At 42.0% G+C, this 14,767-nt stretch overlaps 1 protein-coding gene across 1 annotated transcript; it reads right to left on the bottom strand.

Moving 5' to 3' along the window:
• Positions 1 to 6,660: 6,660 nt before the first annotated feature.
• Positions 6,661 to 8,441, bottom strand: LOC135587368 (cytochrome P450 94C1-like). Its single transcript, XM_065078690.1, has one exon. The coding sequence runs from the start codon at positions 8,374 to 8,376 to the stop codon at positions 6,868 to 6,870; it is 1,509 nt and encodes a 502-aa protein (XP_064934762.1). The 5' UTR covers positions 8,377 to 8,441; the 3' UTR covers positions 6,661 to 6,867.
• Between the last annotated feature and the right edge of the window lie 6,326 nt (positions 8,442 to 14,767).

Below are 14,767 nucleotides of genomic sequence, written 5' to 3'. Positions count from 1 at the left end.
ACTTTTAACAACAAGTTCAAGTTTGTCATCGATTGAACGATAACTGATCTTTCCTTTTAGATAACTACTGTTTTAATCTGCATAAATGATGATGTCTTTTGGATAAACTATTTCTGGCAAATTTGAATGATGAACTTTGTTAAATGCTAAACCTTTTTCTATGATCATCAATTAGCTGGCTTGTCTCTTTTTGTTGATGACAAAGGGGGAGAAGTGATGACTAAGTGATGACTTACACCATAACCATAGCATGACTTATATGAATTACAAAAACTTGTGTGATATGAATGTCTTATATGCCTTGCAAATCCTTGAAAATATCACAAGATTGATATCATGTAATTTATATTGAAAATCTTTATCTTCTGTCATAGCAAAATTCGTCCCTTATCATTTAACTTATGATTTTCATCGAAGTTTCGTACTTACTATTGTTTAATGAGGATAACGATAAGCTCTACGATTAGAACTTATCGGGTTATGCTTGAATCCAATGGGATGGAATTCAAGTGTTTTTTATCTTCTCATAATATGGCATATAGATAGGGGGAGTTATGTTTAACTCCGTCATCAATTGATTGTCATCATCAAAAAGGGGGAGATTGTTGAATCTCGGATTTTGATGATATAATCAATTGGTGGGTTAATTGATCTAATCCATATTATTGAGTTAAGTGTGCAGGATTAACTACGATAACCAGAAAACATAAAGCAAGGATACCGGAGTCGAGCTCGATGGACGTTTAAGAGACCGAAGAATCATCGGAGATGCTGCCGGAACCAACCGAGAAGAAATCGGGAACGTGTCGGAAGTTCGCCGAAGAAATCGTCGGAGGCTCGCGGAGATCACCGAGAAGGCTCGGCTACTCGTTAAAGTCATCACAAAGATTGGGAGCTTGCAGGGAGTCCGTCAGAAGGAATTCGTCGGAAAGCTCGCCGGAACAAGACTCGATGTTCGCGGTTGAAAACTTGCTTAGGATGTTTTTGTGTTATGTAGTTCACTTGTAATTAGGATTAGGATTAAGAGATAATCCTATATCCTGGTTAGGGGCCAATTGGGCCCAAAGTCAGATTTGGTTTGGGCTAAAATTAAGCCAAACCAATGAATCGGAGAGCCAGGCGGTGGCACCGCCTGACTGGGCGGTGGAACCGCCCAGCACCCGAGAGCTGGGCGGTGACACCTCCTTGGCTGGGCGGTTGCACCGTCCAGCACCCGAGCGCTGGGCGGTGGCACCGCTTGGCTGGGCGGTGGCACCTCCAGCATCGAAAACCCTAAGAGAATTCAAATTTTGGAGCCCAAATTTGAATCCTCTTGAGGCATATAAATACCCCTCAAATCTCAGTTGAGATTACAACTTTTGAGAAGCATTTTGATTGAGAGAAAAGTCTTAGAAAGTCTTAGCAAGTCTTGTTTTCAATTTGCTAGAGAGTTCTCCTCCTTCTTTCTTATTGAAAATTTGTAAGAGGTTGAGCTGCTTGTAAAAGGTTGTAAGAGGGGTGTTTACCCTTCCATTTCAAGAGACTTGCTAGTGGAAGGTGGGAGCCTCATCGAAGAGGGGCCTCGCAAGTGGATGTAGGTCATTTGACCGAACCACTCTAAAATCGGCGTAATCTCTGGTTTGCATTTTATTATTGTCATTTACATTACTGCATACCTTCTTACTGCTTTAGTTTCTTATTACCCTTGCTGCGCAACTTTAAGAATACGCTTTCAAGTTAAACTTTTCAAGTTCCGTTCTTATCGTATGAAAGATTTTTCTAAAACCGAAGTTTTAATCCGCTGCACTAATTCACCCCCCCTCCCCCCCCCTCTTAGTGCCGCTCCGATCCTAACACCCATATGGGTCTAATTTCTCATAATCCTATTGGAACTCCTCAACCTAAGTCTTCTATCTCATATAGCCTCATGTATCAATCAATTTATCAAAATAGATGATATGACTTTCACTAGGTCTAGAAGAAAATTTACTATGGTTTGCATCCTCCTTGATTTAGAGAAACTCTTTCCTCAAGGGAGATTGAAGAATGCACTTCTTAATTCTTTCATACCATAACTTATAAAAGCAACTCTAATATGTGCTTACACTATAGTAAGATTAGTCATTGCACATCGTTATGCAATGCTACTCAAATTAGCAGTAACAAAGATGGGGTGACTAATGAGAAGGTTAAGGTTTTGGTCCCATGGATGGAAGTTGAAGACAACCTTAATTATAGATCTCGGAGTAAGGTCCAGAAGAAGGCATTGAGTTGTAAGCCTAGACCTAATCCTTGAGCTTTAGAGGCCGACCCCACTATTGAACTCAAATCGAGTCACCCAATTTGACTGATCACATAACCTTAAAGCCTTCCTCATTTATTAACAACATTATTACCTAATCCACCCAAATAATTCCTTCTAAAAATAAATCCTCCTTAGTGACTCACCCTCTTTCATGAGAAAACTCCTCATGGGATAACCTTATTTAATGGGTTTAGTGACCGTTCGACGTCATCTCCTATTCACACTACCAAAGGATGTAATACTAATGTCTCTTCTATAGGTTCCAAGCCATCCTTGAATAATATAGTTAATAAAGATCGGGCGATAAAGTTAAATCTGGGCAACATTTGGGTGTTGCCAACTAGCCCTAAAGCCCCATCCCCTTTTTCCATTAATGCTAAGGAGAGAAAGAAAGCATTGAGGTTGGAAGGTGGTATGGTGTCATTGCCCATTGTTATTCTCCTATTCCCTAGGTGATGATGGCAAAAGGCAAGCTTCATCCTCCGGGATGGGTGATATAGAAAAATATCATTTTATCCCTTTTTCTAATTCTTTCCTCTTCGAATCATTTTGTAGCACTAATGCTTGAAAATACAAAGATGGAGGAAGAGCCTATTGGTTAGAACTATTCCTTTTCCAATTATCAGCCAACACTAGAGACCTACTTCTCACAAATTGATTGTTTGCTTCACCTCTTTCTTAGTCCTTTGATGCCTTGGTTGATCACATGACCAATGCCTTTAGAAGAGTAGTGGATGATGGTCTTCTTGATGAGAATGATGCAACGATCGATGAACCGGCTCCTGAATGATAAGCAACAATCTCAATGAGAGAGACACAATCCTGAAGAATGATTCAAATGGAAAGTGTCATTCCTCCTTCCCTTTCTTTTAAGCACAAAAACAAGAAGAACAAAGTATGGTTGCTTGTTGATTCTTTCACTCTAGAGGGTTATCTTCCCTCTCATAACACTTTTTCTATAGTTAATAAATGAATCTATCCATCCTTGGAATTATGAGGGTGCAAGAGTGTCATGAGGCCCTATATGAATATATTAGAATCCTTAAATTAGATGTTATCACACTGCTTGAAACACACTTATAGGAATAACAATCTATTACTTTCTTGCATAAATTTGGAACATGATGGACTGAGGTATTATCTGTTATTGAGGGTAGATATGACAGGATCATTGTAACATGGAACTTTCTCTCCCTCAAAGCATCCGAGGTCTTCACCAACAAGCAAGCAATAAATTTAATCTTGGAGATCCCACATAGGCCACTGTGCCTTATGCTAGCAATCTTCCTCATTTGTGCAAATCACTTTGGTTGTTGTTTTCTCATATTAACACATCTTTAATCCTTTAGATTTTTTGTGGTGATATAAACATCATTTAGTCACTTAAAGACAAGCTAGGTGGTTGACCTTTTACTACTTTCTCATCAATTTTGGATTTCACTTATTTCATCTTTTACAAAGGACTCATCGATGCTAGTTTTTTTATAATCAATTTACTCACTATAATAATCGCTATGACAAAGATCAGATTTTAGCTTGTCTTTACAAAATTTTTTTTTAATGTTTTATGGACAACACTTTTGATTTTACATCACTTTCTCAATCTTCCCTGCATTACAACAGTTTTATCAGGATTGATTGCTTCCTTAAAAAACATGCCAAGTTAAATATTAAAATTGAACCATAATAGTTTGAGATGAATGAGTTTATCAACCTTGTGACTTTGCATTGACTGAGCTAAACCCTTAGTATAGATTATAATGCACCCTCTCCTTAATAATCTGAACACTACCATCAACAAATGAGCCAAGTCTTATAGTGACAACTCCACCTCAGCTGGTAGATCAAGGTTAACACTCAGTATGCTTTGAATGATGATATAAATTCAAAAATTCGTTCACCAAATATCCGATACTCATCATACGAAGAATTGGATTCATCTTATAAAAAACTAATAACAACAAGGACTAAATTGATACCCATATATCCTTAACCTCTTTTACTGGTATCATTCATTATGAAATAAATATTCTACCCCTAACTAGCAACACAACAACTACCCTAATCTTCATAAATTTCATTCTAGGAAGTGGAACGAGCTTTGTGCCCTTTCTATCTCACTAAGATAAAAAATACCATCGATCACATGTGCTAGGGAAAAAGCTCTGGTCCAATAGTTTCACTATCAAATTTTACTCAAAGTTTTAAGAAATTCTTAAACCTAAACTCTTTCTAGAGTTTGAATCTTTTCATGCCATTATTGTGATCCCCCAACTAAGGTAAAACTTGGCTCGTTTTTATCCTTAAAAAGGTTAACACCTCATTTATCAAAGACTTTCATCCTATTACTTTATGCAATATCCTCTATAAGATCCTTACATTCATTAAAGATAAAACTATATATGATAATATTTTTATAGCCAATGAGCTTGTCCACCCTATGAATAACTCCAACAGTAAATTCTCTCTAACCTTGCTTAAGTTGAACTTAGAGAAAGCTTTTGACTTTGTTTCTTGATCTGCTATCAAGAATATCATGATAAACATGAACTTTCCTAATCAATTCATTAACTGGATTATGACCTATATTATCTTCCCCACCTTTACATGCCCAATTAATAATAAGCAATATAATTGATTCAAAAGTTATCTGAGGTGTCCGGCAAGAAATCCCTCTTCCACTTATATGTTCATCATAGCTCAATAGATCTTTCCATCCCTCAACTCCCCTGAGGTCCTGAAAGCTAATATTACACCCTTTAACCTTAAAAAGAATCAAAATATTTCACTTAATTTTTTTCGACAATCTATTACCCACTTTACATGCTAACCCCAAATCATGCTTTCACATACAGAAATTTTTGAACAGCATCTCTGCTATCATTGATCTTAGTGTTAACTATAACAAATCATGCATTTACTTCCCAAAACACTATCTAGGTTCTGCTAAACACTCCATCTGCTTTGCTTTGGGCATTCGGGAGGGGAATTGGCCATTCAAATACCTTGGCACCTATCTTTTCCTCGGAAGACTAGGGGACAAACACCAATAATCTCTAGTGGACAAAGTCATCGATAAACTTCAAGGTTGGTATAAGAATTTTCTTTCCTAGGCTGGCAAGTCCTTATCAAATTGGTTATTAACTCGTCGCCTATCCGGATCGTTCTAAACTCATGAGTCTTGCACAAAATCTTTTATAGAATCTTCTACTTAACTACGAACTCCCTTTGAAATGATAGTGCTAATCGTTATAGCCTATACCTCATTAGCTGCGATACACTTACCAAACTAAAAGATAATGGTGGCCTTGGGCTTAAGCAATGTGTGCAAAACGTCTCGTGCCGACTTTAAATAGGGAGAACAAGCCATGAACGACTATTTTCACTTCTAAGCATGGTGCCTTAAATTTCTAGGACCCCGACTCGCTCAAAAAGAGCCTCTAGGATAGCCCGCTCTATCTTCAACCTTATCAAATTACTCAGTACTGGCTTCCGGATCATTATTGGCCCTGCTGCCTCTATCTCCTGTTGGGAAGACCCCTAGTTAGATAATACACACCTTTCTCCAAGTGGCCAGTATTCATCAATATTGATAACATGCATCTTATTTCTAGTGTGGCAGATCTCATGCGGAATGGTTCTTGGTGTGAAACCTTGCTGCTTTCTTTGTTTCAAGGATCCTTCATCGAAAGAGTCTTGAGTCATTCACCTCCCACATTAGCTCGATGATCAAGGAGGAGAATTGGTGAGTTTGGATCCATAGCCCATCTGGATGCACGTCGGTAAGTAGTGCCTATCGAAGTTTAAGAATGAGAATTCAAGTCAGAGAGGAGAATTGGTGAGGTTGGAAGGTGTCTTGGCAATTGAAAGTGACTCCTAAAATCAAAACTTTTATCTGAAAATTTTTTTGGGGGCGCCTCTCCACTTGTTGCAAGAGGAGATTACGTTCTCCGTGCAAGCGATCATTCCACCCGTGGGATTGGAGGCAACAACTTCCACACTTAATCTGCCCGTACTATCACAAGTTTTGACGATGCTACAAGGGCTCCAAAAGGCTGTAGATTTAAATCTCACTACCATTTGCGTCATCATAGTTGGTCTAGGAAACGTCAAACTTCCCATGGCTCCTTACAAATATTTTATCAGATATCGGATTTTTATTCTTCCCAACTTCAGGTTGTCAGTATGGTCCATGCGCCTCATGATGCTAACAGCAGAGCATGCCGATTTGCTAATTTTAGGAGAACGGTGGATTCTCCAATTTTTGTTTTTTGGGACTGTAATGACCCCTGCATTGCTGCTTTTGTAAACCCCTGCCCCCCAACATTTTAATACAGTTTAAAAAAATATATATAATTATATGATATATATAAATATTACAAATATCAACATCATAACTATATACTCATTTTTCATGTAAAAGTTGGGAACCAGAAAAATGTTTTGACGGATACCAACTGACAGTTGAGACTAAAAAATATGTTAAATGGGCGGTTAATGAAAATTCTGTACAATTTTTCTAGTAGAATTGCAGCATAAATTTTTTTTGGCAGTGCATTTTTGGCCATTGACACATGTGGTTGTTAGCTTGTGCCGTGTGGGGCGGCACTGCCCGTTCTCCGGCGTGCTCTGACGGCGAGCCCTCCACTGAGGGTGGCCGTGAGGCCGGGCGCGAACTTCGGCGGTCGGTTCCCTCCGAGCACGTCGACGTCGAAATCGCGGATGACCAACGCGACCACGCTCTTCATCTCCATCAGCGCCATCTCCTTGCCGAGGCACACGCGAAGGCCGCCCTGGAACACCGGATACTTGAACGGGCTCTCCGGCACAAACTGGCCGTGCCTGATCCACCGCTCCGGTCGGAACTCGGCGTAGTCGCTCCCCCACAACTCCTCCATCCGCCCCATGGCGTAGGCGTGGTACGTCATCCGCGTTCCCTTCCTCACGAATGTGCCGTCCGGAAGCACGTCGTCGTCGAGGCAGAACTTGGAGTCGAACTGCACCGGCGGGTACAGCCGCATGCTCTCGTACAAGGCCGCATGCAAGTAGTGCAACTCCCTCAGTTGGTCGTAGCTCGCGAGCGCTGGGGCGTTCCCAACGATGTCCTCGACCTCGTCTCGAATGGCGGAGCAGACCGCCGGGTAGCGAGAGAGTAGCATGAAGAAGCTTGTCAGGGCGGACGCGACGGTGTCGCGGCCGGCCAACACGAAGCTGATGACGATGTCGCGGAGGTACCTGTCGTTGTCGATGCATCTCATGAACCGGGACAGGAGATCTTGGTCCGACGCGAAGCCATACTTCCTTCTCTGGTGGATGACCTCCTTGACCAGGAGATCCACCAGCTCGATCGCCTCTCGGATCTGTCCCTCCGATCCCCGGTTGAAGAGCCGCTTGACCTTCCATATCGCCGGAATAGTATGTGTCGCCCTCCCCGCCAATAGCCTCGTGGCCTTGTCGAAGGCCGCCGCGAACTCCGACATGGGCAGCGACAGCTGGAGGCAGCCGGGGTCGAGCCCGAACGAGATCTTGCATATGCTGTCGAACGCCAACTGTCGGAACACGTCCTGCAGGTCGAGCACCGCATCGTTCTTGCACGCCATGTCGAGCAGCGGCAGCAGGCGGAACCCGACCTCTTCGGCGACGATCTGCGACGCGAACACGCGGACCGCGGCGCTGCCGAGCTCAGCGCTCGCCATCTTGCGCTGGAACCGCCAGTGCTCGCCGTCCACGTTGAAGATGCCGTGGCCGAGCAGGTCGCCGAGGATGGAGGAGAAAGGTTTTCCCTTGGGGTAGTTCTCGAAGCGGGTTTTTAGCATGTGCTCCACGTTGTCGGGGTTGGCGGTGACGGTGCATCCGAGCACGTGGACAGTGATGGTCCGTGTGGGCGACTCCCGGAGGAGGTGCGCGTACCAGTCGCAGAGGTTGTCGAACTCCGCCGACCACGACGACGTCACGTAGGCCTTGCAGACGGCGCAGTTGCACCACCATGGCCGAGTCCTCAGCAGCTCCACCAAAACCGCGACGACCACCAAGGAAATGGAGAAGGAGAAGAAGAGGAGGGAGAAGTGAGACTGCAGCGCATCTACTTCCATGGCTAGCTTTGCAGAGCTCAATCAGTCGGAAGCCGGTCTTATTTTGGTGGCCGTGGCAGACATGGGGTCACGAGACGTGTTTGTTTATCTCAACTTGTGGAAAGGAAGGAAAAGGAGGGATATAATAATGGAGGGTGACGGGTGATTTTGGAGGCACGCGACATTGGTTTGGAAGACCGGGGTTTGGATCGTGGCGTAGATCCTTGTGGCCCGTGCGAGACTGCGTCGCGCAATAGGCGTCGTCGTGTTCCATCTTGTTGGATAAGAATCTTGCACTCGTCTGCACTGTGACGTAGCCATTAGAATAGTCGTCATGGGCATACACGTGCGTATATACATGGGTTGGTGTTGATCGATTATACATATACATATAGTTCTACATCAAATGATCTGTTCGTCTTCTTTGTGGATTTCCATGATTTGGCTTAGAGGGGGCGAATTAGTCTCAATTCCAAGGGGCACTTCGGTATCCCAATTCTAGCACAGTGAGTAGGTGTGACCCTTCGCAATATCTGGAGGCTCAGGATGAGATCGTCTTCAGCAGACAGCGATGATGAAACTAACCAATGGGGACATCATTGGATATACATCTCGGGTGATCTAATTTCTCTTTCTTAAAATATTATCTAGTGGTGATCTTAAATAAGTCAACAAATGTTGGACGGTACCAAAAAGAAAACATTCTACGTGGAATGATGTTTCATGTCAATCTAGCCAAAATAAATGTATATCCAATAAATCATTCACGGTATTTTTTCTCAACACTGTATAACTGCAGGTGTAGTTTACAAAATGCTATGTTGTTCTTCCTAATAGAAATCCATCAGCCCGCAACCGGAGAGACACTGACACGGACCTGATCTGATCTGACTCCACGTCGGCGGGGGCCTGTGGCGGTATCATCGCATCTTTCTTGATTTCCGTGACATAAAGTTGTCTCATCATTTCGTCTCTGTCGATGACTCAGCGTTCCATTTCGAGGATAAACTAATCCAAAAATGGCTACCTTTGTTCTCGATCATAATGTTCCAATGGCATGTTATTTTCTCTTTTTTTTTTATCTCAATTTTTCAGGATTTCATTCAATGACAGAAGCACATTATTTCAATCAATTTGGTGGTCTTTGTCGCTGCTACACTCGCGCCACTTTCATCAGCATCTCCTCCGATACTTGCAGGTTGACCATGTCTATGCCCTGCTGACACAACTCACCACTCACAGGAAGCCTCTCAAAACTGTGGGTTAGCTTTGCCGATCTTGCTCACCATCATCCATCGCTATCATCAAATCTAATCAAATGATAAGATTTATGATTTTTTAATCTTATATATATATATATAATTTAGTCAAATATAACACTTATTTGAAGTGAAAGATTTGATTTCAAAAAATACACTACTTACTTATTTCGGATGAATCAACCTCTCAATTAAGATTTTAAGATAAAATTTATACATAACCAATAATTTTCTTTTAAGAAAAATGACTGATGCGAGAGTCAAAATCACTTATTTGTTTTTTTGTTGGAAAATGAGCACTGATCTCTTTGTGTAAAAAGAAAAATGTGGGTGGGTCCACGTGAGCTACTTAGTGGAAACTGTCTGAAACCATATCAAAAAATAATAAATTAGTTTTCTGAAAGATCTGTCGGTAGATCTCTATATAAGCATGCACAAAATTTTCAAGTAAGAAAGCTGTTGCAAAGAATCCCAATGATTGGGTATTTACGGTGCATCATAAATTACTATATATATATACAATAGATTGACTGAAATGTTATCAAGATTTAGTATTATAATCACTGAGAATATACTAACTGATTATTGAAATCTTACCATTTGATTTGATTTGACACAGTCGCCCCTGACTCGAGTGGAGCATTCATGAATCTGGAGGATTGGTTTTGTGGTAGGGCCTTGTGAAGGCCATGCAAGCTCCCTGTTGTTGGTATCAGATCGAATGAAATCACATGCACATCCCCTCTGTCACGAAGAATTAGAAATGGCAATGGAAGCTTGGCGGAATTGAATGGCTGATTGCTTGTGCGTTGTCTTGGAGAGGATTAAAAAAAAGAAGCTTTCTTTTTTTATGCCATCCGCTTCAGCAGATTTCAGCAGCAGCCATCAGGTTCCGGAATGATGGATTAAAACCATGAGCGTTTGGCGAGCTGAGAGCTACGGGCACATCCCCCCCATGGACATCAGATTCTGTGGTTGTCCGTTCATCTATTGTTTATGATCCTACTTGGTTGACAATTTGGCTACTCGTTTCTGTCATACATGGAAACCTTGCTTCAGTGATAGTAGCCTAATGTTCAGATAATGCAAAACCAGTCTATCCTAACCGGTAACAGCCACCATAAAGCTTAGTAAAGGATGAATCAGTCAACTTACAGGGGATCTAAGATCCTTGGCTTCATGGTTAGAACTTGTAGTTGCAGAGATCCTTGGACGATAGAAACTAAGGAGGAGAGAGAGTTGTGATAGAAATTAAGCGAAGAAGATAGAAAGATAGAAATTGTAGAAGAAACTATGAAATGTATAAGATATAATTGCCTAATACATTTTGATAGTGAGTTCTTGACAGTCATTTATACACACTCAGTAGGGAGGTTATACACATTCAGCATGGAGGATTTTTCTCAACTGCTGAGAGATTTCCTCAACTGCCTTGAGGAAATCTTATCTGCTTATCATGCCCCCGCAAGATTGAGCTTCCATCAAGGATGCCGATCTTGGACCGATGAGATGAAAATAGTTTACGGGCGAGAGGCTTTGTGAGTGAGTCGGCTAGTTGATCTGCTGTATGTACATGAGAAACTCGGAGTTGATGTCTGGCAACTTGATCTCGCACAAAATGGAAGTCGATGGCTATGTGTTTCATGCGGGAATGGAACACTGGATTGGCACATAAATAAGTAGCTCCAATATTATCACAATATATTGTAGGAATAACCGAGGAGTTAACGTTGAGTTCCTTGAGCAAATTTGTGACCCAATTGAGTTCAGCAGTGGCGGTGGCGACGGCACGGTATTCAGCTTCAGTTGTAGATCGTGCAACCGTCTTTTGTTTTTTAGAACTCCAACTGATTGGAGTAGCTCCAAGGAAGACAATGTATCCGGACGTAGATGTTCTATCATCAAAGTTCCCTGCCCAATCAGCATCAGCAAAGGCATGGAGATGGAGTGAAGTATTTTTGCAAAGAAAAATGCCATGATTAAGAGTCCCTTTAAGATACCGCAAAATTCGTTTGACCGCAGACCAATGCGTAGTAGATGGTCGATGCATGAATTGCGATAACTTATTGACGGCAAATAAAATATCTGGACGGGTGAGAGCCAAGTACTGTAAGGAGCCAAGGACTTGTCGATACTGAGTCGAATCTGTAGCAGGACTTCCATCACATAATTTAAGTGATTCACTGGTAGAGAGAGGAGTTGTAACCTCTTTCGCATCCTGCATGTTTGCCTTTGATAATAAATCTTGAATATACTTTCTTTGTGATAGGAAGAGACCTGAAGATGTAAATGTTGCTTCCACTCCCAGAAAGTAGCTTAAAGTTCCTAGATCTTTGAGGGAGAATCGATTGGCCAAGTGCTTTAGAAATGCCTGAGTCTTCAAAGGATCATTTCCTGTGACAATAATATCATCCACATATACTAAAAGATATATTATGCTTCCATTGTGCTGGCAAATGAATAACGAGGTATCAGACTTTGAATCGATGAAGCCAATTGAGGTCAAAAACGAGCCAAGCTCGTTTTACCAAGCTCTTGGAGCTTGACGAAGTCCATAAATAGCTTTTTGAAGTTTGCAGACATGCCTCGGATATTGAGGATGAACGAAACCAGGAGGTTGTTGCATAAAGACATCTTCAGTAAGTGACCCCTGTAAAAAGGCATTGTTAACATCCAATTATCGTATGTGCCAGCCCTTTGAGATAGCCAAACTCAGGATAAGACGGATTGTTGTGGGTTTAACAACGGGACTAAATGTCTCTGTGAAGTCGACACCAGGTCGTTGATGAAACCCTTTGGCGACTAGACGTGCTTTGTATCTGGCAACGGATCCGTCTGGGTTCCGCTTAATTCGAAAGACCCATTTACACCCGATGATATTTTGTGTGTGATAAAAGGGTACTAAGGTCCATGTAGAGTTATGGAGGAGAGCATCATATTCGTCACACATGGCTTTACGCCAGTGAGAAGATTTTTGAGCTTAAGTGATTGTAGTGGGTTCACTGGCCTCAGTGGAGGAATTTGTTATAGCATGTAAGTCAAGGACTTGACGTGGTTTGAAAATACCACTTTTGGAGCGTGTTGTCATTGGATGTCTAGGGGGGGTGGAAGTGGTAGATTGTGTTGGTGGTATAGCCGAGGGCGAGTCACTATCATGGACCGGGTCAACCGTCGGCACAACAATGTCACTAGATCTAGGAGAAGGTAAAGCCAGTGGCAATGTTGCCGAGGGTATGACTTCATTAATAGGGGAAACTTGTGAGGAAGGGAGTGGAGGAACAGAGGGAGTGAGAAGCTGTTGAAATGGAGTAATAGTAGTATGTGAATCTTGAGAGTAAGGACTGGACGGTGTCATTGGAGGTTCGTGTGATGAGATCGGAGGGATATTCCAGTGATGTATGTTTATCGGAGTAGTTTGCATGGTAGGATTATTTTGAAAAGGAAAGACAGACTCCTCAAAGATAACATGACGTGATATAAAGACCTTTTTAGTTTGGGGTTCATAGCATCGAAAAGCATTATGTTCAAGAGAGTAGCCTATAAAAGTGCAAGGCTTAGATCGTGGTGTTAGCTTATGTGACGCATAGGGACGGAGCCATGGATAACATAAACAGCCAAAAACTCTGAGTTTATGAAGGTTTGGAAGTTTGTGGAATAATTTTTCAAATGGTGACTGGTATTGTAAGACTGGAGTGAGCATACGATTAATGAGATAAACTGCAGTTTGAAAAGCTACTGACCAAAAAGATGGTGGCATGGATGCTTGATGTAGAAGGGAGAGACCAGTTTCAACGATATGCCGATGTTTACGTTCGGCAGAACCAACCAATTGGGGAGTATGTGGGGGTGACTTGAGGTGTTGTATACCATAAGCAGAGAGACAGGATGTGAGGGCTTGATATTCGCCTCCACCATCAGAGTAAACTGTTTTAATGGAAGATTGAAAAAAATTCTCGACCAACTTTCGAAAGTTGGTAAATACAGTAGAAACATCAGACTTATGATGGAGAGGATATAACCATGTGTACTTAGTAAAATAATCTACAAAAATGACATAAAAACGAAACTTGTCAAAAGAAGGAATTGGGGCAGGGCCCCACACGTCGGTATAAATGATTTCAAATGGTTTAGAGCAAGAAATGGAGGTTGTCCCAAAAGGCAGTTTATGACTTTTATTGCAAAGACAAGCATCACAATGATTAATAGTGCTATTGATTTTCAAGGTAGGAAGAGAATAACGAGAAAGTAATTTTTGCTGAATAAAAGGGGAGGGATGACCAAGACGATGATGCCATACATCAACCGGAGCTGCGATTGAGGAGTGAGCAGTAGGAAGGGTAATTTGTGAAGTGGATGGCCACTCATAAATGTTGTCTTTGTTCTGGCCCTGGACCAAGGATGCCCCCATGCTCAAATCCTTGACAAGAAAAAAGTTAGGAAAGAATTCAATTGATGTATTATTTTGTTTATAGAATTGAGAAACGGAAATGAGGTTTCTTTTAATGTTAGGTGCACACAAAACATCATCGAGTGTAAAGGTTGTGGTAAGTGAACTAAGCGTTGAGGAACCAGAATGAGTAATAGGAATTCTTTTACCGTCACCGATGATGATATCTTCATTTCCGTCATAGTTGTTGTGGATGGACAAGTTTTGAAGATCAGAGGTGATGTGATGAGAGGCGCCCGAATCCACAATCCAATTAGGTTGAGTGGGAGTTGGAGTAGCCATGAAATTCGCCTGAGGCCACTGTGATGGAGTAGGGAGTCTGGGACGAGACCGACAGACTTTCGCGGAGTGTCCAACTTTCTCACATAGTTGGCAAACAACTCGTTGGCGGCCTGTGAAGTCAGGACGCGACGGCTGAGTATTATGAAAGTTACCACCTTGATATGGGTAAGGAGGGTTTGGTCTGGGCCCCATAAGGCTAGGAGGCAGCTTAGCCAAATCGTTGTTGACGTGCTTATTGTACTGGTTGCTCTTCCTCTTGGATTTTTGATTGACCTGAGCTGTAATAGGTGGTCCGGGCAACTTATCATCACGCTTCAAGTACGTCTCATAGTCGATCAACTTATCATAAAGTTCTTCGAATGATATTGGTGAGTCACGTGCCCGAAGTGTTGCTGTCAGTTCTTTGTACTCGCCTCCTAAGCCA

The sequence above is a fragment of the Musa acuminata genome, chromosome BXJ1-1 (genome assembly GCF_036884655.1).
Source record: "Musa acuminata AAA Group cultivar baxijiao chromosome BXJ1-1, Cavendish_Baxijiao_AAA, whole genome shotgun sequence".
NCBI lineage: Eukaryota > Viridiplantae > Streptophyta > Magnoliopsida > Zingiberales > Musaceae > Musa > Musa acuminata.
The sequence above is the reverse complement of the archived record's forward strand: the minus strand, read 5'-3'. Positions and strand labels throughout refer to the sequence as shown.

Coding starts and splice junctions, on each gene's coding strand:
- LOC135587368 (XM_065078690.1), bottom strand. CDS start 8,376: ATGGAAGTAGATGCGCTGCAGTCTCACTTCTCCCTCCTCTTCTTCTCC.